The sequence below is a fragment of the Centruroides vittatus genome, unplaced genomic scaffold, assembly GCF_030686945.1.
Source record: "Centruroides vittatus isolate TY-2023 unplaced genomic scaffold, ASM3068694v2 contig_786, whole genome shotgun sequence".
Taxonomy (NCBI): domain Eukaryota; kingdom Metazoa; phylum Arthropoda; class Arachnida; order Scorpiones; family Buthidae; genus Centruroides; species Centruroides vittatus.
Window position 1 is genome coordinate 668,116 of NW_027122506.1, and position 24,739 is coordinate 692,854.

At 32.8% G+C, this 24,739-nt stretch overlaps 2 protein-coding genes across 2 annotated transcripts in view; both read left to right on the forward strand.

Moving 5' to 3' along the window:
* The first annotated feature begins 1,249 nt into the window (after window positions 1-1,249).
* Window positions 1,250-2,926, forward strand: LOC136981670 (uncharacterized). The gene has a single exon (XM_067278011.1). It carries the CDS (start codon window positions 1,250-1,252, stop codon window positions 2,924-2,926), a length of 1,677 nt encoding a protein of 558 aa, XP_067134112.1.
* A 9,903-nt stretch (window positions 2,927-12,829) lies between these two features.
* The window catches only part of LOC136981659 (casein kinase I-like), a 33,668-nt gene continuing 21,758 nt past the window's right edge, over window positions 12,830-24,739 (forward strand). Inside the window, exons 1-2 of the mRNA XM_067277995.1 lie at window positions 12,830-13,085; window positions 21,948-22,054. Coding sequence (XP_067134096.1) covers window positions 12,960-13,085; window positions 21,948-22,054 — 233 coding nt within the window. The 5' untranslated portion in view covers window positions 12,830-12,959. The remainder of the gene's footprint in view (window positions 13,086-21,947; window positions 22,055-24,739) is intronic.

Sequence of the window (24,739 nt, forward strand, 5' to 3'; positions counted from 1 at the left end):
TTTTCTACATTTCTTATTATCCTTTACGACTACATGCAAATGGATTACACATGGACCGACAAAACCGCAGTTGAGGGAGGAACAGGAGGTCCGATATCACTACACCCCCGCCGCAAGATAAGTGTTAGGATGGTAACACACACACGGATCTAAACTAAACTTCCAAAGAATAAGAGAACAATAGAGTGGAGCTTCTCGCGAAAACATAATGTTCATATAAGCAATACATAACTCATCACTATTTTCCTTCTACAGAAATCATGCTCACAAATTCTATCAGTACGCTTCGAAATAGAAGTTACTGTTATTGTCACAAACACACTGTTAAACAGGAAGCATCGTAAATTACACCAAAATAGTTCACTGCCGCCTCCATCGTTGATGTGTTATGAACAGTTCTCAATTACCCTATTAGTCGTATGTGGTTCTGTAATTTCCACCGTAGTCGTTTTTATATTGAGGATCGTAGTTATTTCTTCGGTAACCAACAGCAGAAGACGAATATTTACTTGAAACTGCGATTCGATTTGTACGACCTCGACCACGGCCGAACTGACGATAATCACGAAATCCAAAGCCGCTGGAGCCGTACCCCCTACGTAGACTCTCTGAATATTGTCTTTGATGATTGGTCCTTCGTTCAACCTGTCTGCTCCTATTGCCATAGTACTCGGAACGCGTATAGAACGGAACGCTCCTATTGCCATAGTAATTTAATAACAATAGAAATGGTGAATATCATAAATAATAAGATTCCATCGTTATTACACACTCTATATAATAAATGCCTACAATACGCAATATTTCCATCAGAATGGAAACAAGCAAAAATCATACCAATATATAAACAGAAAAACAAAGACAAACGGGTTCCGAGAAGTTATCGACCAATTTCCCTTCTACCGGTAATGGGAAAAATTCTAGACAAAATGATAGTCTATCGTCTTACAGCATGGCTAGGTTCAATGAAATGGATAAATAAAAATCAATACGGGTTTCGAGAAGGCTGTTCAGCCGAAGACGCCATATCAAAAGTTATAGACGAAATTGAAACAGACAAACAAAAATACAAATGGGTCATAGCTTTAAGCTTAGATATAGAGGGCGCATTTGATAATGCGTGGTGGCCTCTCCTCCATACAAAACTAGAAGAACTAAATTGCCCACGTAATCTCTACGCACTCATATGTGACTACTTAACAAACAGGAAGGCCTTCATAGAATACTCAAATATTATAATAGAAAAAACATGACTATGGGATGCCCGCAGGGTTCGTGTTCGGGCCCGCTATTCTGGTCTATAATATTAAACGATCTCTTAAATGATAATTCTCTAAAAGATAACAAAATTACAGCCTTCGCAGACGATATAATGGTAGTTTGTTCGGCAGGTAGCAGATTAAGAGTAGAGGAGAAATGCAATAGGACCTTAGAAAAAATAGTTAATTGGGGGAAAAGGAACAAATTAAAATTCAACCCGGACAAAACAAACGCCATTGCCTTTACAAAATGTCAAATTGAACGTAGACAACCAACCATAAAAATGAATGGAAAGGTAATCAGATGCACAACTCAAATAAAATATCTTGGAATAACAATAGATAATAAACTCCTCTGGACACCACAGATAGAACAAATAAAGAATAAAGTAGGTAACTTATTCCAAGAGATTGCCAAGGTAGCGAAAAGAGAATGGGGCAGGAGTGGGAAAGCATTAATACAAATTTATAAAGGTGTCATCATACCAATTGTCACGTATGGTGCACAAGTATGGGGGAAAAGAGTAAATCTAATACACACAAAAAGAAAAATAATTAGTCTCCAAAGAAAAATTTTACTAAGAATTACAGGTGCATATAGCACTACATCTAACGACGCTTTATGTGTAATGGCCGGACTGCTACCGTTGGATCTGGAAGTGAATAAAAGAAGAGACACCAGAAATATAATTAAACAGAATATAAATTCCCATGATATCCTCAGAAACGGAGACATAATAGAACAGAAACTAAAAGTGCATCAACATCTGAAAAGATTCGAATGGAAACATATCAAAATCACACAATACAATGAATCACACCCTCACAGAGTATATACGGACGGTTCAAGAAGTTCAACGGGAGTGGGTGCCGCCTTCATCTATTTTACAAGAACACGTGAGCAGTATCACAAAAAATTTAAACTAGATAACAGATGTAATAATTACCAAGCAGAGTTGGTTGCAATCCACCAGGCAATAAAGTGGATCAATACAAACAAGAAGAATCTACAAATACTAGTATGCACGGATAGTGAATCAATACTAAAGGCACTTAATGATCCAAACAATACGCATGAACTTATAAACAGTATTAGACAAAACATCATAATTGGAATAAATAAGATACAACTTAGTTGGGTTAAAGCCCATATGGGAAACATTGGCAACGAGAAGGCGGATAACTTGGCAAACGAGGCCAGTGATTTAACACTAAAGGAAATATACAGTAAGCTGTCAGAGCAATATATAAAAAGAGAAATAAAAAATAAATATTTAATCATTTGGCAAAGAAGATGGGAAGAGTCAAGAACAGGCAGAGAACTATTTGAATATCTACCGGATATAAACCAAAGAGTTACGAATAGTTACTTTATTATACACCATAAAAATACAAGATTTCTGACAGGACACGGAGATTTTGCAGACTACCACAGAAGATTTAATCATGGGAGTGACGGTCTTTGCGAAAACTGCGGAACTGAGGAAACCCCAACACACATACTAATGGACTGTATCAGATATGAATTACCAAGACATAATTTAATGCTGATATGCAATAAAGAAGGATATCAATGGCCAGTACGAAAACGAATCTTGATCAATAATGAGCATATCTACTATCATTTTAATGAATTTATTAAAATAAGCTATAAAAATAGAATATAGAAAAAAAATATAGAAAAAAAATATATTCACATAAGTAAATAACAGTTAGCTAATTTATGCTGGGAAACCTCTATAATCGAAATTATCTCGATAAAAACTAGCTCTTCCTAAGGGATGAATACAGTCTGTGAATGTTTCTGTTGTAGCAGTTAGGGTAGTACAAATTGGTAACAGGTCTTTAGTGTTTACATTCAATGCTGAGTTTAGGACATTCCATTTCACCTCCATCCTCTTTATAAGTTAATTCTCAGTGCTTTCCTTGGGATTGCTGAACTCTATATATGAAATAGGTCCAAAAGTTCGGTGAAATACATAAAATCTGCAATGGGACTTTCACCTCTCTACCGTAACACATAGGTGATTTCTACACTAATTCAAATTGCCTAGGATACTTTCCGCAAATGTACATAACTAAATCATTTGAACGACATAAATGCCAAATTGTTCACCTCTTCAACATCAACAGTATGAGACGGTGCTAATATATTTCATAGCAGACTTTAGACTATAGTGATATACTCTGCACTGCTCACTTAAGTAAATTAAATCATCAAAACCACCTGCACCATATAGGTGCCTTATCTAACATATTCCTATCAACTATTGGAATAGTTTGTGAAATAAACTTTCGTAGCCGACCATAGATTATAGTGATACACCCTCCACTGTATTATAAAGCAATTAATATTATTATTGTTTCTATAACCATAATAACCGACAACTAATATATAATGGAATACATGTAAGAACTCAACCAGTGCGTTCTGAGAAAACGCGCTGAAACAAGAAATGGTTTCATATGAAATACTAACTGCAAACACATTTACAAGATTAACAACGAAGGGAAAATACCAATAAAACTCCATGATAGAATACAATGTCAGCAGAAAGATATAACACAACAACTAGGAGGAATAATCACAGAATACTATGATAGCACACAACGATAAAGACGGGAAACCCCTATCCTCACCAAAGTAAGTATCGAGAACGTGCGACAGAATATGTCAATGGGAACGACAGAATAGTACGATGAGAAAGGATGGAATACAACGAAACGGAGGACAGGAAAACAGCGATAAAACACAACGGGGAGGAAGAAGAAATACACACTAATACCATTGAACAACACAATAAGACATAAGGATCCTCTTAATACCGAAGTGAGTATTGTGCACAATATGTTAGGGGAGTTCATAGGAGCTTAGACAAGGAAAAGACAAACTGTCACTACTCAAAAACTTAACAAACATTCTAACATGAGTGAACTTTCGAACTCATCAACATTACCCGGATACAAATAAATTATAAATTAGATAACAATGTCGGGATAATAATATAGCGGCTACGTCCGCATGTATGTATTTAAACCCTTGCAAAGCAAGATGAGAAGCAAGGTCGTGAATAAAGTTGGAGTACCAACCTCCTGACGAACTGTCAGGAAGGATGGACTGCTCCATTTAAGTTAAGTTAAAAAAAGTTAAGTACTCGGAACGCCTACTACCGTTTCGGAAATTATAGACATTTTTACTCCTGTGATTACCGTCGCACCAGCGATCCCGTGTAGCATCGACCCCGATTAACCCGGCTTCAGATTCTTTATATATTTAGAAACATGGATCAAAAACTTGAGAAGTGGTCGTCCGTTTAAAAGTATGACCGTTTAAAGTTAAAATTTGTGCATTTAGCGAAAAACATTTAAGTTGTACGCGAGCTCTCTCGTGTCCCGAATCAGAAAAATAAGTATTTCGCCATACTTGCGAATCTCAGAGTACTTTTTAAATTTTTCATATATTATTGTATTACTCATAAATTTTCTATATATTGAATCACATTATTCTTTTACAGGTACTGTACGTTCGAGACACGAGTGTCTTATTTGTAAATTGAGGCTTTATCGCGCCAATCTTTTCTACCTGTCGATTACACGAACAATATACAGATTTATACATGCTTTAAAAGAAAATCTTTATAATTTTTAAATTCTTTTTTATAGCTTACACAGAAACAATGTAATGTTTCGAAAAATAAAATTATGATTCAATATTTTATATTATATTCATTTTAATTTATTCACGTCAATGTTACATTTAAGTAATTTTATTATTAAAAAAAAAAAGTAATTAGAAACACAATTGAACTGAAACAATGCTTCAAAAAATAGTATGAAACAACAATAAATTCTATTTGTTAGAGTTGTTTTATTTTGAAAAATCCACATTCAAGTTTAACGTTTGCTAGGATAGTTTCCTTTTACGTGTTTCCTGCTTTAAATATTTAAACTTTGAGATAAGCGATGCCTTCATAACTAAAAGATTGCAAGAGTTGTTATTAATGTGAAATATTTTCGTTTTCAGGTAAGTAGTCCAAAAGGAAAGTGTCTGTCTATAATTAGCGTTTTGTTGATCGATTACTTACGATTTTACTTTTATTTCAGGTACAAATTTCGGTAGTAGGATGCTCGTATAAAGCATCATTCCAATGTGTAATAATAATTTTAGATAAAGTTTCGAATTCAATATTAACATTTGTCTCATGGAAATGGCGCGATTCCGGTTTTTTCCGTAATGTGGATGCTGCCTGGACATTACGGGGTTTCTGGACGAACAAAAAACGCACGGAGGAGGCTGAGACTTTGACGATGGTTCCGTGGCTTGAAAGGGAATTTATTTTCTGTCACTTACTTCACCCGGCAGAAGGAATCAGAAATATTTTTAAAATGTATTTCTTTTAAACACGTATTCAACAGTTGCGAGTGAATAAAACAACGAAACGCGGTTATTTGGTCGTGAGTCAACGGGTTGGTCACGTGCGCTTTTCGGGATTTCTTAACATTAGTAAAAACTGAATCGGAAACCATTTCCCATGATTTGTTTGTAATGCGGATTAACTATATTAGTAAGGTTATGGCCACCTTCTTCACGAGGAAGTTATTATTTTGTTTTTTTATGTTCACCTGTAATTAATATTTATTTTGTGTTTAAGACGAGTGCAAACTTTTATAAATAGACCAAAACCGTTTGTGATATTATAATTTCAATGATCTGCCCGTTGGTTGGTATTGTATTTTGAATAAAAATTAAAATTTTTAAACTACAGTAGAGAGTCGTTAATCGGAACGCCGGTAATCGGAATGGCCGGTAATCGGAACGATTTTCAGTCGGACTGTGTCATGCTGAATCGAACGTTTTTGATACTAGATTTACTTCTAAAATATAATTTTCATGTTTTTATATTTTTCAATATATTTATTTTGTTTGTACAAAATAAAGAAATAATTTTTAACGATACGATAGCCTCGATTATTATTATAAAAATTTTCGTTAGGCTTAAAATCGACGAAAATTCAACACGAAGCGACACGCAATGGAGAAAAATTTGAACATCGGACAGGTTAATGTATTTTTTCGTACATAATCGGTAATCGGAACAACCCCAGTCCCTAATTGATTCCGATTTCCGACTCTCTACTGTAATTTTAAAACATAGAAATTAAAATCTTCACAAATGTATACGACAAAGAGACAAATTATTTATTAATCGATTACATTATAAAGACTGAACATCTGAATTAATATATAAACAATTGAAGTATACACATTTTTTAAGCTTGATGAATGTTTGATCCCTGAAGAAGATTGAAAAGAAAACCAAAATAAATTTAGTAAAATTAATTTTACATTTTCCTCAATACGCAATAAAGATAAAGAACGAAGTAATTAATTTGATTTAAAATGACATTATAATCTATACGTTCTGAGGTATCTCAGTGTCAAAAATATGACCAATAAACACGGTTATTTTGGTTATATTTTTGAAATTGTTGTGGAGAATAGTGAAATGATTTCACCCTCACCAAACATGTCGTTACAGTGTATTTACGTGCACACAAATCATGATTAAACTCTACATTTTGTTACGTTAATAGGATTCGAGTGGGGCAATCGCTTAGACAACTCATATTTTTCGACACTCTAGAGAATTATTTTTACTTTCCGGTTGGTTACGTATAACAAAGAGAAAGTTTGCCGATCGGTTGATCAAATTTGTGAAACAACGTGATTTCATTTTGCTGTTTCACTTTTTCGTTTACGTATATTATACAATATTAATTAGTGTTTCTCCCTACTTGAGGAGCTGTTTTATTTGTACCGTTTTCTAACTTACACGATATTTTCTTCATTTCCTCGAAAAAAGTATAAACGGGGTTCGATTATATGTACATCGTTGAACTAAATAATATACAGTATATTACATACATTGATATATGTATACACGTTTTAAGCGTTGAAAACAGAGGAGACAAATATATTAAAAGTACAGAAATATAGAATTGGGCTGCAATTTGAAAAGTTTGTACGCCTATAAATTCCTACTATTGTCTGCCTAATCCTGGCCAGCTCAAGGATCGTGTCTCCCGTGGCCTACAGGTCCGAGGATATCCTCTTGTGACGGCAAGTGCAAAGTTGATCAAACACTTAATTATTTATTACCAGTCAAATGGCGTCTATCGAAATCTGAAATAAATATTCACCGACAGGAAGCACTATTAGCACTAAGCTTCTCACCACGAATTTGCATATTGCTGTTTGATAAATAATATTCATAATAATTTTTATTTATCTTAAGTAACGAATAATCGATTGCTGCCTGATGCATGTGAATCTTATCGGGCAGCCAATCTAGTAATCTGTTTGTCAGTCTTTCATTTTGTTAAATTTATCACTGTTGCAAGTTATGTGTTCGCAGATAGTGAGCAAGATACCTTACAAATAAGTTTAAAAAATCGTACACGACTACGTTGGTCCGTTGCAAAGTTATACCAAACCGAACAGTGGCGGGCTCCATAGAGGCGCCACATCATGGCCGTTTATTTATATAAGAAAAAATAATACAAAGGTTACATAATACAAATCATTGCTACACGCACAGGTAATGACAGGAAAGAAATTTAACACTCCCTCTCAATGATTTGTCCCATTTTGCTTACAGTCATCGAGTCCAAGTTGTCTAGCACATTTAACGTGTTTTCCAGTACACACTGGTTTTGTTAAAATGTCTGCTACCATTTCCTTGGTAGGGCAGTACATAATACATACATTCCCATTCTTCACTTCATTTCTTACAAAATGATATTTGACATCAATATGCTTCGTACGTTGACTCACACGATCATTCTCTGCCACTTTCATACAACTTTGGTTATCCTCGTACATAGTTACTTTCTTATCGACGGCTTCCCCAAGGTCCAGAAACACTCGCTTCAGCCAAGTAGCCTCCTGAGCGGCTTCACAAAGTGCAACATACTCAGCTTCAGTCGAGGACAGTGTCACATTACTTTGCTTTTTACTGTACCAGGATACAGGACTGTCTTGATATTTAAAGACATACCCTGTATGCGACTTTCGATCTGTGTTATCACCTGCCCAGTCTGAGTCGACGAAACATTCTAGTGTGGTTCTAGTGTTGCTCTTCTCACCCAATTTCAGTTTCCAATCAGCTGTTCCCTTCAGATATCGAAACACCCTCTTCACCTCATTCCAGTCAGCTGCTCTTGGTTCCTTAGTACACTGGGCGAGGATGGAAACTGCTGCCAATATATCTGGGCGTGTGTTAGTTGCAAGGTACAGTAAACTACCTATACCCTTGAGGTACAGTTTGTTACTTTCCATCCTTGGTCCCCTCTCTTTAATTTTGAAATATCCAGGATCAAGGGGAATCTTGCTGGTTTTTGCATCTTGGAGTCCAAATTCTACTAGTTTGTCAGTTATAAAATGTTTTTGATTTAGATGGAATATTCCATCACCATCTCGATCAAATTTGATTCCGAGGTAATGATCGATATTTCCGAGGTTTTTCATGTGGAAATATTTGTTAGTTTCCACTTCAAGCCAATCTAACGCTTCTTTGGAGGTTGATGCTGCAATTACATCATCAACATGTACAATGATGTACATTGTTGCATAGCATCTTTTTCCGGTGTACAGACAGGGGTCATTTATGCTCTGCGCAAAACCGCATTCAGTCAGTACTTCATGCAATTTTCTGTTCCACTCAGTAGCTCCCTGTTTCAATCCATAAAGGTTTTTCACAAGCTTGCAAACTTTGCTCGGTTCCTCTGTGTCATAGCCTTTAGGTTGCTGCATGTATACTGTATGGTGTAGGTCGCCATTCAAGAAAGCTGTCTCAATGTCATAGTGATTCACATGCATTTTACGTTTAGCTGCTAAAGTGAGCAAGATCCTAAGGGTTGTTGGCTTTGCCACTGGAGCAAATACCTGGTCATAATCTTCCCCGTATTTTTGACTGAAGCCTTGTGCCACCAGACGGGCTTTGTATCTTGTCGGTTTACCATGTGGATCACGTTTAATTTTATATATCCATTTGCTTCCAACAACATTTGCTTCTGGTGGTGGATTGGCCAACAACCATGTTCCATTTTTCTCGAGTGCACAAATTTCCGCATCCATTGCCTTTATCCACTCATTCGCATCTTTTCCGTTGACGGCTTCATCGTAGGTTTTCGGTTCAGAAACAACCGTACTTGGCATTGCTTCAATCAATCTGTCTGGGTGACGACCTTTGTTGTTTCTCGTAGAGCGACGGAGTGGCAGATTGTCCTCAGATTGCTTGTTAAAGATGGCTTTTTCATTTAGGTTAACTTCCACTTCGCTTTTGCTGTCATCTTCACTGTGGTAATGTGGGAGGGATGAATTGTTGGTCGAGCCCATGTTGTCATGTGGATCTCCTTCTATGAAGACAACGTCACGACTTATCTTAATTTTCTTGGTTACGATATCCAGCAATCGATAAGCTTTGCTGCCACTTTCATATCCCACAAATCTTGTTTCAGTTGCCTTTACATCCAGTTTCTTTCTTACTCCAAAAGGAACTCTTGTGTAAGCAATACATCCAAAACGGCGGAAGTACTCAATATTTGGCTTCTTACCTTGCCATTTCTCATATGGTGTGATTGGATCCTTTTTTGATGGTAATCTGTTCTGGATATGATTTGCCGTCATTAATGCCTCACCCCAGTAGCATTTTCCTAATTCTGCATCATGCAGCATTGTTCTTACCATCTCACAAAGAGAGCGATTTTTCCGTTCTGCCTTGCCATTCTGTTGAGGGCAATCTGGTGCTGTGGTCTGAATTTTAATACCATGTTCTTTGAAAAATTTACGCAGGTCTTCATTCATGTACTCAGTTCCTCTATCAGATCGGAACTTTTTCACCTTGCATCCCATTTGTGTTTCAACATAATTTACATATTCCTTTATTTTTACATTAGCCTCGGTCTTGTGCTTCAACAGATAAACTTTGGTATAACCAGTATAATCATCTATAATCGTTATGTAATATCTATTTCCACCAGGGGTTCTCACTTGCATGGGTCCACACAAGTCACTGTGCAAGAGCTCAAGCTTTGTACTACTTCTATTCATCGATTCTTTTGGAAATGGTTTCCGCGGCGTTTTATTTTTCATGCAACTTTCGCATCCCACAGTGCACCCGCACTCATTAATTTTCATACCCTCGACACTTTCGGCAGCCATATAACGCATTACAGATGGATCACGGTGGCCACACCTCAAGTGCCACAGATGTACGCACTGTTTCTTGGGCATGGATAATACTTGTAAAGCATTGTGTTGGCTCAACACAAATAGTGATCCCCGAAGCTCAGCCTTTGCATGTGTCTTGCCATCTCGTTTTATGTAGCACTGCATTGTTTTGCTGTCGAAATACACATCATAACCTCTTTGCATCATTTTTAAGACCGACAATAAATTCCCATTTAATTGTGGTACATATAACACATTATCTAATTTTAACTTGCCATTTGAACTATCTTCATTACAAATTAGTTCACCATGTCCAACTCCGCTTGCAGGCACTTCTCTTCCATCAGCCACACGAACAATTTCACGGTTGTTGTTGTTCAACTTTCTGAAGAAGTTCCTGTTGTTTGTCATGTCAGCTGTTGCTGCTGAATCAACATACCAATCCCTTGTAGTCTTCACAGCAAGACATTGTTTCATACTTAATGGCATATTTTGTGCGCTCACACATGCAGAGTGGCATTCGTATGTTTCATCATTGTCCAACGGATCATACTCTTCCTGGACTTCAGTTAATTTTACTTTGTATTCTTTCTTTTTCTTTCCTCTGCCCAATTCAGGACAATCTCTTTTCAAATGGGGACCCCCACAATAGTAACATCCGGTTTTCTGTTTACGGACCATTGTTTTCAAAGCCGTGGCTTCATCCGTATTCATGGTATGTCCAATCGATCCTCTTGATTGCTTCTCATACTCTTCCATGATCTTAATCTTTACGAATCCAAGAGTGAGGTCCGTATCTGCTCTTGCCTCAAGAGCAGTCGTTAATGTATTATAACTATCAGGCAAACTTCCCAACATAAGAATTCCCATGAGTCTGTCACTCATTTGTTCTCCCGAAGCGGTTAACTCATCTACTAAATCCTCTATACTATTTAAATGTCTTTCCATATCCTGCCCCTCTTCATACTTTAAGTGAAATAATTTCTTATACAGACTTACTTTTTGTGTAAGTGTTGATCTTCGATGATGTTTTTCTAACGATTCCCACATTTCCTTTGAAGTTTTTGCCTTTTTGATGAGCTGTAATTGCGAATCTTCTACCATGAGTCCGATTTTACTTCTTGCTTTTCCATCTTTTAGTTTCCATTCATTCGTCTGTGGCTCAGGTGGTGGATTGCATACAACATCCCATAAGTCACTGTCAATAAGTAGCAGCTCCATTTTAAACCTCCAAGCCGGATAATTACTCCTGTTCAACTTCGTGATAACCGTTTTCACACTGTCGGCCATCTTGTCTTTGTTCTTGTACACGTACGCTAAATAAACCCGTTACGTAAAATAAAACTCTGTCTCACTATTCACTCAGTAAATACCTGTGTCTGGGCCCATAACCTGTTAAATTTATCACTGTTGCAAGTTATGTGTTCGCAGATAGTGAGCAGGATACCTTACAAATAAGTTTAAAAAATCGTACACGACTACGTTGGTCCGTTGCAAAGTTATACCAAACCGAACAGTGGCGGGCTCCATAGAGGCGCCACATCATGGCCGTTTATTTATATAAGAAAAAATAATACAAAGGTTACATAATACAAATCATTGCTACACGCACAGGTAATGACAGGAAAGAAATTTAACACATTTACTGAAACTACAATAGGGAATTGAATTACACATTTTCTCCCCTAGATAACCTACATTTGAATGCTTAGATAAATGGTTTATCAATTTTTATTTGTGGTCTCTTATTAATCTAAAGGCATGGTTTGCTATTAAGTACAATACTTGGTGTGATCGGATATATCAGTCCCCGTCCGTCACCACCCGGTTGCCCCATTGCGGGCCTGGCCGAACCCATAATGTGCTTGCTATAAAAGGTCCTCTAAGTGCCCAAAGATCGGAAAGAGGGGGGAACTTCGGAATCTACTTTTGTTAATTTGCTCTCTACCGAAACTTGTAAAACAGTATTTTCCGTTCATTATAATAATCTCCCTGTTTATATTTGCACCCGGTCAAAGAGCAATATCGACCCATTGTTATATCCACACGTGTCATCCTCAATAAGTAGCCATATTGTTTACATTTCACTAGCGCCACCACAAAATGCGGTGAGAATAAGCGCCGACTATTAATTCTTATCTACCGAACAATAAAACTTATCTATTAACATTAAATAAAATTATTAATACAACGTAATATTAAAAACCAAAACTGAAACAAATGTAAAAAATAATACTTTAGTTTTCTTTTTTTTTAACTTGAATTAAATAAATCGTTTTATTAATTTATTCTCTGGTAGATGTCGCACTTATTTATATTCCTGTTTCCTGACGTCACAATGTTCTTGCTAGGCTAGGTCGGCAACCTTAAGTGTTGAACCGTTGTGTGTGTGTTGGAGTACGGGAGAGGTATTTGTTGTGAGAAAGAATCTGTATCGTTAGAGCAAAACTGGATGCAGTGAAGCAATAATGGCAACGGCGAATAATTCGTCGAGATCAGAATTTATTGTCGGTGGAAAATATCGTTTAGTTAGGAAAATAGGTAGCGGATCGTTCGGGGATATCTACCTTGGTATCAACACAGCCAATGGCGAGGTAAGCAGCTGATGGCTCCTTCAGACCTTTGTTTCACCATAATACGTCTTCCTGCCTCGATTTACACGTTAAAATTCTCTTTAATGTTTAACCTGTACACAGTTTTTCTATATACTATCAAATATTTACATTTTCTATCATTGTTTATAATATAATAATAATATTTTCATTTATCTTTTTAATATTATATTGTGTTTAATGCTCAAGTGTACTGGATTTGAACATAGCTTCATTCTCATTTATTGTTAAGCATAAGAAGTTAGTGTGTATGATGTGTTCATTCATCCTCCTTTTGTTTTTCTCCTTACTAAATTATAAAATTATATATAAAACACCACTGTGTTATCCTATGGCAATTGACTGGCCCCCGATGACAGGGCCCCAAATCAATATTTTATAAGAGAATTCCCACGAAGAAAACACGGTGCGGGCCCCAAATTCAAATGTGCCTGGGCCCCGTAAAGCTATAATGTGCCACCGATATAAAAAGACGTAATGGTCGTAAAGTTTTATTTGTCTCTTCGTTATTTATTGAATTTATTTGAAATTCTAATGATTTTTTGAGTTTTAAATCTACTAAAAAGGCACGAGATATAAATACATAAGCCAACCGTTAAAATAAACAATTTCCAGTTTGCGTTACTACGCTTTAAATATATTTGTTGTAAATCTTGTGACAAAATTATGAAAGAGAAAAAATCTGGATTATTGGTACATTTATAATATATTAAACCCTTTTCTTTTATTGGAATTGAATACAATATGATATTCTGTTATATGATACCTTTCAGAGTTTAGTACAATATAAATTGTTATGTTAGAGTAATTAAATACATAATATCAATTATTATCTACTTTGTTTGAGCAATGATAAAAATATTTATATAAAATATTTCTGTATATCAATTTACACTTAGATTTGAAGTGTCGTATTTCTACAAAAAGTTTACTAGTATTTGTATTTACGGCTTCCACGTATTTGATACGTTTCTTATATTTTTTTTGTATACAGTGTCATTGAAAGTTCTTTTCGGAATTTGCCAGACTGATTTTCTATTGTTTTAATTGTGTAGTAGTAATTAGGTTTAGGATGAATGTAGTTTGCTGTAAACTAAATAGTTTAAATCAATATTTTACTATACAGAAAATAGCCTTATTATATATATATATATATATATATATTTTAAATTAAATTAAATATATAGTATATATATATATTTTATCATTTTATAGATAATCCTGTCATATGACTCATAACAGTATGTTAAGCCTAAATGGAAATGAAAGTTTATTGTTTATATTTAGATAATGAACTGAATGCCCCTATGTAAATATTTTTATGAAGATTCCAAGTTCTGTTAAATGTACTTTGGCTTTACATTCAACATTTAATATAATTATAAATTTAGTCTTGTTTCTAGCGAGCAACAAGCGAACTTTGATAATTTTATGATTTAATAAACTCTGTAGACTGTCTAGCAAATTTTCCTCAAAAATTGCTTATTATACACTAATTTATTATCCAAGTTAGTAATTAATTTAGACGTAAAAATGAAAGTTTTCGGTGTTTTTCGTATTCCGCATTTCCTGGTAAAATATTAATAAGGAAATAAATAAAATAACGTACCAGAATTGTATGTAATTTAAATTGCAAAATGGCATTTTTCAGAAAGTGATATATCATTCAGTTTCTGATTAATGTCTCATTGATTGTTTACTGTAGAAGTAGTGTGATTCAGTTTTAGTGTAGAACGTGTTCCTTATGGGACAAGGATATGTAATGTGACCCTGGTAATCAAACACTAGTTCTGGAAGGATGTGTCGAGTGCCACGCTCCAACTACCTTTAACCTCTGGAAAGACTGGCTACCTATCAGGAAGGGAATTAGGTGGGCCTCACAACTACTTTATTCAAAAAAAAAAAAAAAAAACTTGAGAGATTCAAGACTTAAGAACAAGCTTTCAAGAAGAAAAAAAACAGATTATTCTTAAGTAGTCAGTCTCTCAACTCTTGTTAGGACATCTATTGCCTTGTTAGCTATACGACTATAGTTCATGTTAATTATGTTAAGCAGTAATCTGTCTCTTATGAAGACAAAAACATATATCTTTCCTATAATTAATGTTTTATAATAATAATAATAATAATTGAATTAGTACGATCTAAAGATTTAAAATTAAGAATCTCTACATTTTTTTTATAGATTGAAATTTCACAATCCGACTTATTTTCTGAATTTATTTGTTATGGAAAGGCCAATTCCCTAATTGAAAATAGTTTTCTTTTATTAGGTCTATTGTTTTTTAAGAAATGAAAGCAGATGGCGGCGTTATAAAAATTTCGTCCGATAGATTATTGATTTCGGCGCTTATTAAATTTCTATCTAAATTTTCGTGTTTTATAGGGAAAAAAATGTGATAATTTGCATTCTTAATTACTACGTATTTATCTATTTATCTTTTAATTTTCTTTATACGAGACGAGTTGGCATACAAACGAGTTAAATAACTCGTTCTGCATTATATGAATCACTGATGAATATTTAAGTAGTACATTAAAGTAATAAGCTTTCATAATTACTGTAGTATTTTTCCATCTAGCATTATTTGTTGTTTCGTATCGTACTGTACATCATTATAAGAATCCAATAGGGACATAAATGATGGAATTTATGTTTTCTTTAGGATTAAAGTTATTAATTTACTTAGAGTAAGTGTAAATTAATGTATAGTTTTTTTTTTTAGTTATGTTCTTTAAGTTATAGTAAACTTTGTAAGCAGCTAAACAAAGAAAACTTATATGAATTTTTATATTTTGGTTTACTTTAACGAAATAAATTGGGTCTTAAAGCAATATATAATACCGAACAGTTTTGTGGGTTGTTAAAATGATTATAAGTTACTTTTTCAACAAATTAATAGCAAGATTATCAAACTGATCTTTAAATTTATTGATTTATCGTTATTTAGAGCAATGACCTTAAATCTTTTATTGTTCGAAACTGGTCTTACGTAAAGAAATTTTATATTATACTTCAGAACGTAATTTTCTAAATAATAAAATTAATTTTAATTATATATTTAGTTTATGCGTTATATAAAATGCATAGATAAAAGTAAATTCAGAATTAAATATTTATAATGTTTGTTTGTTTATTATTATTATTATTCTGTAAGGTTATCTACAAAGGAACATAAAATTTTATTTCGAATGAAGTAATATCCGCTTATTTAAACTCTTAAATCATACGAAATGTATTGTTTCAAGGTGTTTTATGAATTGAAACAATAAAACACGATTTCTTCAAAGACTTGCAAAATCAATGGCAACAATCCAAGAAGACATCAACCTATATAATTTGATCTAGTCTTAGCCCTTGAACTTTTTAATTACTCTGTTCTAAAAGTGTGTGGGGTTATAAATGATAGTAGACGTCTTTCGGATTACGCTTTTATTTGCCAAAAGAGAAATTGCTTGACTTCAAGTAAATTTTCATACAAGTAAATGATTATTATTTTTCTTTTTTACAAATTCATTCGAAATTCTTCGTATTTAAATTTAAATTTTTTAGTGCGAGCTATAAAATTGCAGTGTTAAGGACCAAAATATTAAATTTTGATCTATAAAGGTATTGCTCTCTAATACTATTCAAGGAAAAGTTTATTGTAATAATCAAGTGTTAATGATGTTTATCCATGTATTATGTTACAGCATGTTCTCTTTTACACGCAGATTGGGACAGAATATAATGTCTCATTAAATCCATCTTATCATTGTAACGTATCTGAAGTTGTTATAAATGAGCTCTGTTGTGTTTTTTTTTTTTTTTTTTTTTAAACAAAATTTTGATATTTAGTTAAAACAATGCTCTTGTCATTAGTTTTTAATAATTTTTATGTAATATTATTCTTCAGTGTATGCATTTATTAGCTATTGTTTTCTTTTAGATAATCAATTCTTTTACTGTGTATATGATTTTAATTATTTTTCTTATTGAATGTGTATAATCTGTGCTCTTTTTCTAAAAACATTTCTGCCTGTATGCATATATTGCAAATGAACATAAAAACTTATTTTTACTGACCAACTACCATGCTTACTGATACTTTTTAATGCTATCTTATGGTATGATGTATCAGTGTGTTCCAGATGAAAAATAGTCCTGTCTACAATAAAAGTTAAATCATTTTGCATTATCTGATTTATACAAGACTGTATATAATAATAATTAGTATGTCTCGTAAGTCTAAAACCATCAATGAACAATGTTGATCTTTATTTGTATGCAGACAAAGCTTGGTGCGGAAGTGAGGAAGATCAATTTCAAGTTATCTTGATGTTCCTGCGAAATTGTTCCTCCTTACTCAATATCATACTTTACCTGCAAAAGAATAAACAAAAATCAACATAATAGCGAGGTTGAGGCCGGAGTTTTAAACGCAAAAACGTGTACATCGGACGTTCGACGCCGCTTTTCCGTAAGCCTAGAAGTTCGACAATGGTGTTCAGAATCGTGCTTGACATTCCAAACGCCATTGTCAAACTTCTAGGCTTACGGGAAAGCGGCGCCGAACGTCCGACGTACACGTTTTTGCGTTTGAAACATCGGCCTCAGCCTCGCTATTGTTGTAATTAGGATATATAAAAAATTTTTTTTTTCTTAGCATCAACTTAAATTACACTTTGATGATTTTAAACTGTGACAATTCTTTAAAGATACTTATAACATTAATACTTGTTTGCTGTATTTTCTTAATGGATACTGGATAATGGCTTTTTCCGAAAAATAATTAAATAAATTAGAAATATAAAGCATTAACCAAATGTCTTCGCAATTAAACTATGTAACAGTGCTTGGTATGGAGAGAATTACAAACAATAGATACTACTATAAATACAGATGCCAAGCGGTCTTGTAGGATCAATGCGATGCCAAGAAATAACGAAATCAAATTACTGTATTTGAAAAGTAAAGATAACAAAAATTGATCATTTAATTTCTAAAATATTTTTAGTTACAGATATTTTTCAGAAAATATTTTTGCAATAAGCACTTTAAAAAAAATTATGGTTAATGTTACCTATGGTAGCGAACATGGCGGCTCGTCTCTGGAACAGTGGGGACGCACGTTCTAACCTAACCTAACCTATTCTAATTACATTACCATAATTATTGCCAACCAAATTATTAGAATAGGTCAGGTTAGAACGTGCGTCCCCACTGTTTCAGAGACGAGCCGCCACGTTCGCTACCATAGGTAACATTAACCAAAATTATTTTATATCGCTTTCTTTCATAGATACTTGTTATAAAATAATTAATATTAACGCTATAACGCTGTAATAAAGCCGTAAAATGAATATTGCTTTAAAGCAAATTACGACCTTCTTTTTTTTATTTACCAATGTATATAAAACCTGAAAACATATTTATAGTTATTTATTAAGTGCGCAGTTAAAGCCAAACAACTACCAGACTGGTCTATATTACTGCTATCGATAATTATTAAATACAAAGTAATTTGGAAGTAGAGGTAGGCGTTAGGTGCCGTCTCTTACTAAATTTAATAAAAATACAAGAATTTCGAACTTGACCCAAGAAAATGGCATTGACGTTTATAAAAATATAAGTATATATATATATGTATGTATTGTATTTATGGATCTATAAAAATAAGTTTTAAAAAAAATTGTATTATTGTTGTTTGTATTTGTAGGAGGAAAATTGACCAAATTGCATCATTTTTATTCGGTTAGAGTAGATGTTAATACTGAACAAACAATGATGAAATTGCAGGAGGAAGTCATGAAGAGAACTCATAATAGACAATATACAATAATATTTTGCTGATGTGATATCCCCAAACTTATTCTTTTCATTTATATATTCATATCAAGTATTTCTTGAAGGAAATAAAAGTATATTAGTATCTAATTAATGAAATGTATCTAATAATGATGTGTGTTATTGAAACTTTGAATAAATTAAGTGTGTTCATTCACTGTTTCCCGCGCTCGAAATGGTGTTTCGAGAAATGGGTTATAAGAAAATTATACTTTATCGGAGTGAATTTTTAATTATTTAAAATAATTCACTCGGGTAAATCTTAATTTTCTTGTAATTTAAAGATTCGAGTAGATCATCTCTATCAAGTGATATATTTTAATTAAAAGCTATCTAAATACCATTTTTTATATTAAAAAAATGTTTGAAGACTCGTTCGCTTTATGTCTATACGATATTTTTTATTCTGACCTTATAAACTTTAAAATATCAAAGGATAAGTATTACATTCACCTCCGAAATATTGAAATCTATTTGAACTTTGTCAATAACCAAAATATTTAATGACTGTAAGATAAGATAGCATTGCTGTTTATATGCAGGTAATCTTGATCGTAATCTTATCGGAAATTTCGAAACATAGATATTTCGATGGTTTTTCCCCGGCTACATATTATGAGTGGTGTTTAAAACTTATTTTCATAAAAAAAAAATCTATCATCTTTTGGTAAACTTTAAACTTTAATAACTATCTGCTAAATGGGATGTAAATGAAAGATAACTCGATAGTTGCTATTCGAAGACGTAAATATATAAATTATTCATAAGTTAAATGGATTTTTATTTTTTAAAATTGCTTAATCGGTTCACGGGTCGTCATTCTTAATTGTAATTGCTGTATTTTCTTATTAAATTTGCTCATTTTTTGAATGAAGTATGTTAATTATATTACGTTCTGTTAATAATTGCTTTATACAGTGAATTATTATTTCCGTATTTCTATTATAAATAGGGCAAAATGCAAAAGTAAATAAGAGAGCTTTTCCCTTCTTTGTACAATGGGCACTAAGAGGGTTTTTTTTTGCTGGCCTCAAAATAGCGTGGTGAGGGGACAGGGCTTAAGATACATAGGACAGACTGACCATTAAAATTTCCTGGGGTTCTCTACCCAGACTGAATCTCGGGTCTTCCAGAACGGCTGGCCAATACCTTTATCTCTTTGGCCATTCGGCCAGTGTAAGATATCTGTTAACAATGTTAAAATTTCAAGTTTCTCGGTATAATACTAGAGATCAGAAGTTAAATAGGTTTATTATAATGTTTGACAAAGTTAATTCTATGACAATTTCCTTCAAAATAGCTTGTTTAAGATGATTCGTGCCTTAGCAAATATTTGTTTCTGATTTAATGATAAGCTCTCTCTAGCTTTTGACGTCATTACTAGAAAGTTGTTTTCTACATCAGCGTATTATAAAGTCAATACTCACAATGTTAATGGTGCTGATTTAAATTGGCATCTGTTTTTTTTTTTTTTTTTTTTTTTACTTAAAAGCTAAAATAATACAAAATCGCATATGTATAATTTAATTTTTTAATCACAGCCATAGCACATTTCAATTCTGTATAACTAAATTATCCATTATGTTTTACATACAGTAGATTAAACTGTATAACTTTATGATGAAGTTATCATTGCTCTTTCGATACGTTCTTTTTTATAAACGTTGCGTCATTCTTATCATATCTCTTTAAATGAATCAAAGAGACAACTTGTTTTAAATTTATAATAATTAACTTTGATTTATAAATATATAAACACAAATAAATCAAAGTAAATTATTGCAATTTCAGCAACTTAATTGTCATAGTTTAATTAATTGCATTCAAACGAATTCTAGTTTTTACAGTTTGACATTGGGGGAAAAAGTTGTAAATGGATTGATAAAATTCGAATGAGACCGACGCCGGGAATTATAATAAAGTTTATCTCGATAATAATCAAAGAAACCTAATTTGTCTTCTAAAGAGATTCGTTCCAATAGAATATAAAAGAAAAGTTCATTCCCTTTTATAACCTATACATGTCATATTTATTATTAATTAGACGAGACGAAAATTACAATTCGGATTTGTTTTTTTTTTTTTTTTTTAATTATAATTGAAACAGTTTCGGTCGATGTAACTAAATATAGACTAGAAGTTTTTATATTTAAATGTATTTTTTTGTTTTTTTTTCTAAATCTGATTACTCTAATGATAATCGAAGATTAATAACGTTCTTCTTTTATATAAATAAGAAACGTTACGTATTAAAACACGTTTGCTCCATTCTGTTTACGGCTTTTGGAGTTGGCCACCTGGCTTTAAATCAGTTGTCTAAATATGAGTTGTGAATTCCTGTCTATATTTAGCATACTTCTATCCTCACTTGAGCAATAAACATTAAGAATAAAAAAGATCTCATAGTAAATTCTCTTTGAAAATATGTTTCGTGTAGAAGCACTTTAATAAAAAAAAGAAAAAGAAACTTTTAAGTTGATTAAATCTTGTTCTGGGAATGATGATAATTTATTTAGGTTAATTTTTAAATGAGTTTTTTGCCGATATCTTCCTATTCGGATTGTCCCAGTTTTAATCCGGATGGAGTAAAAAGTTTTCTCTTTGTTTTAATAAGAATTTGAAAGCTCGAAGCTTGCCAAACAGATATATTTGTTTCTTATTTTATTCTTCTGGCACAATCAACCTAGTAGAATTTTGACCCTCTCGAACTGTCGATTGTCTCGGCTACAACTCTGAGCCGTCGTTCTTTACAGTGATAATCCAGTTTTACGTATACTTGATTAAAAATTTTCCTCGGTTATTGACCATACGAAATCATTGTTTCGATCTCTGGTCGAAATTTTTCTCTCAAAATTTACCGATAGTAACTCAGAAGTCGTAGTCGTATATTTTCTACAATAGAATAAATTCTTTGTACCGAAGAGAAGGTAAATTATGTGTATGGCTCGAATTTTATTTTTATAAATCAAATAAAATTATTTCGTTGTTTTTATAATCCAATGCACTTTTTATTTTAGGAAGTCGCCGTTAAGTTAGAATCAACAAGAGCAAGGCATCCTCAACTTCTGTATGAAAGTAAATTGTATAAATTTTTACTAGGTGGAGTAGGAATACCTTATATAAGGTAAGTGCGGTTTTTAAATTTATCGTTAGGTGTTAATTTGTCGACGTTTTCCTTTCGGTAATATCGTCTAAGCTATACAAACTGAATGCAGACATCATAAATTCCATCAGATCTCCAGCTTTTTACATTTGGAGAAAGGTCATACTAGTATATTTTTAAGAAGCACAGACAGTAGCGCATTATTTTATCCTCTTTGCTGCAGCAATGATAAGGATCAACTGAACAAAGAGACTTTAGAAATTCTTTAAGAAAGTTTTTAAAATTGTTACGCGATGAAACTTTTATATCGGTAACAAAAGTTTTTTACGATTTCTTTAGTATTTCACAATGATTCATTTATAGTGACACGGTTATTGTTAAAATATAGATAAATTCAAACGTAAAAATGAAAATACGTGAACGAGTTCCTGAGTTAGTAAATGAGTATTCCGTCAGTTCAACTGAATACAAATGGTCTCGTAAACAGAGTTGATCAAAGAATATATGAATGATCTCGTTCAAATATTAAATTTCAGATTACGCTTCAATATTTTGAATATGAAAAAATAAAATATTCAAAATGAATTTCAAAAAGCGACTCTTCGACGATAGCATTAGCATTAACCAACATATTAAGAAGTCTTATGAACCAAGAAGCTTCTTCGGATACTTTTAGCTTGCAAATTTGAACAGAATTTTTACATATTCTATATACAACAGAATATTTTGTATCAGTTTACAATCAGATCATTTGAATTTGAAAACATTAATGTCAAATAAATAAGACTTTTTAATGTGTTAAAGTGTGTACTGTTGTTGACGTTATGATTATCCATGTGGATTATATCATTTCTAGTATACAAAGGTGTTATGTGCTACAATACATTATTATATCACAGCCAATAAACCACGTATCTGTGTTCTCAAACTGAATTTTTATCTATTTAAATTGTAATTGAGAAAAAAAAAGTTTATACTAACTATGACTAAGAATACTTTTAAAGTAAAATAATCATTATTTATATTTAATTTATTAAACACTGCATTTAAATGTTTGTTTGATGGGACGAGCAACAAAGATTTATTTAGCGTAAGGTCCTCGTGATCCATAATGCCTAGATGCTGAATGTATTATAAATTTTATTTCTCAAAACAACAATGTTCTTTGTATTTTCTTATGTTTATTTTTGTTTAAAATGTAAATTTTACATTCACTTCTACATATAAATGTGCTGTGAATGCATCAGATGAAATTTATATTGTGTGAAAATTAGAAATTGTTCTAAATACAGTGGGCCCCCAATATAACGCACATGTCGGGTGGAAAACAACAACCGCGTTACACCGAGCGGCGCGGTGTAACGCGGTTCACCTCTTTAGCAATAATGTCAAGCTTTTCTTTTACTCATCATGCATACAATAATTAAACACTATTCAAAATACATGCAGTAACTCAATAGATACACAATTACTCAATACGCAGTAACAATAAAATGCACTACTCACTAACGCCGCACGGACGTGTATAACCGTGTTTGAGCTTGTCGCGTCGCAAACACCGCTCGCGCTATAACTGAGTGCGCAGTATAGTGAGCAGCGCTATAACGAAGGTCCACTGTATATAACATTAATCATTTCTGCAAAATCAGCATTATATTATAGGAACTTATTTCACAGTACTGAGTATCATATAATAAATAAAGCAATTTAGTTCACCGAATAATTCAACGTTGAGATATTTTCACTATAATTTTACAAGTATTGTCAAAACAATGAATAATTTAGAATTTATTGATACGTTATTGTATATAACTGCTCAATTTTTCTAGACCGGTGTAAAAATTCTATCTTAAATTTAAAAATTTGGATGTGTTTTTTTAATTTAAAACAACAAAAAAAAATATACCTGTGGTTCGAGTATTATTTAATGAAACAAACAACAGAAGAAAACAAGTTTTTTTAACTCGAAATGTAACATCAGTAGGACAAGTTCAACTTCGGCTTGCACAGATCATTGCCTAGGGCTTTGCTAATGTCTAAGTAAAAGAATATAATGTCAAAAATCTGTTATATGCTTATGACCGATAATTTTATCTTATGTTTTTTATTTTACAAAACTCGTAAAATTAAAAAAACCTGTTTATAGTTTCTAGTTACACATCAAATATTCTCCCACCTTCTGGGCAATTATAAATGTAGGAGATTATCAATTACTTGACGAACAATCAAACAAATTTTAAACATTAAATTTGTTCATTTATCGTTGCTCCTTTCATTGGCATTGAAGAGAAAAGACCAAAATACTTGCAAAACTTCAATAAAAATATATAAAATTTTATTTCTTTTTGCCATACAAGTTTAAAAGATCATTTCTCTCGAAGATAAATTATTTTTTCGTAACCTTTTACCGTAATTAGGTTGAATAATTGTTGTTTCTACTGTTTTGGACCGTAGAAAGAAGATTAATAGCTTTTTCAAGTGGTCTGAGGTCCACCCGTCCCTACAGGTTCTTAACACGGGTTGGAGAGTTTAAGCTCTTATTCCAAAGGAATCTACTACTATGTCTATAGACTTAACATTGGGGCTAAAAGTGTATATGCTCGCCACTTAAGGGAGATTATATATTTGTTATAGAGGAAAATTTAATGGAAATGTATTTATAAATTACTACTCAAGCTTTTAGGAAGATAGGAAGTAAATAAATGT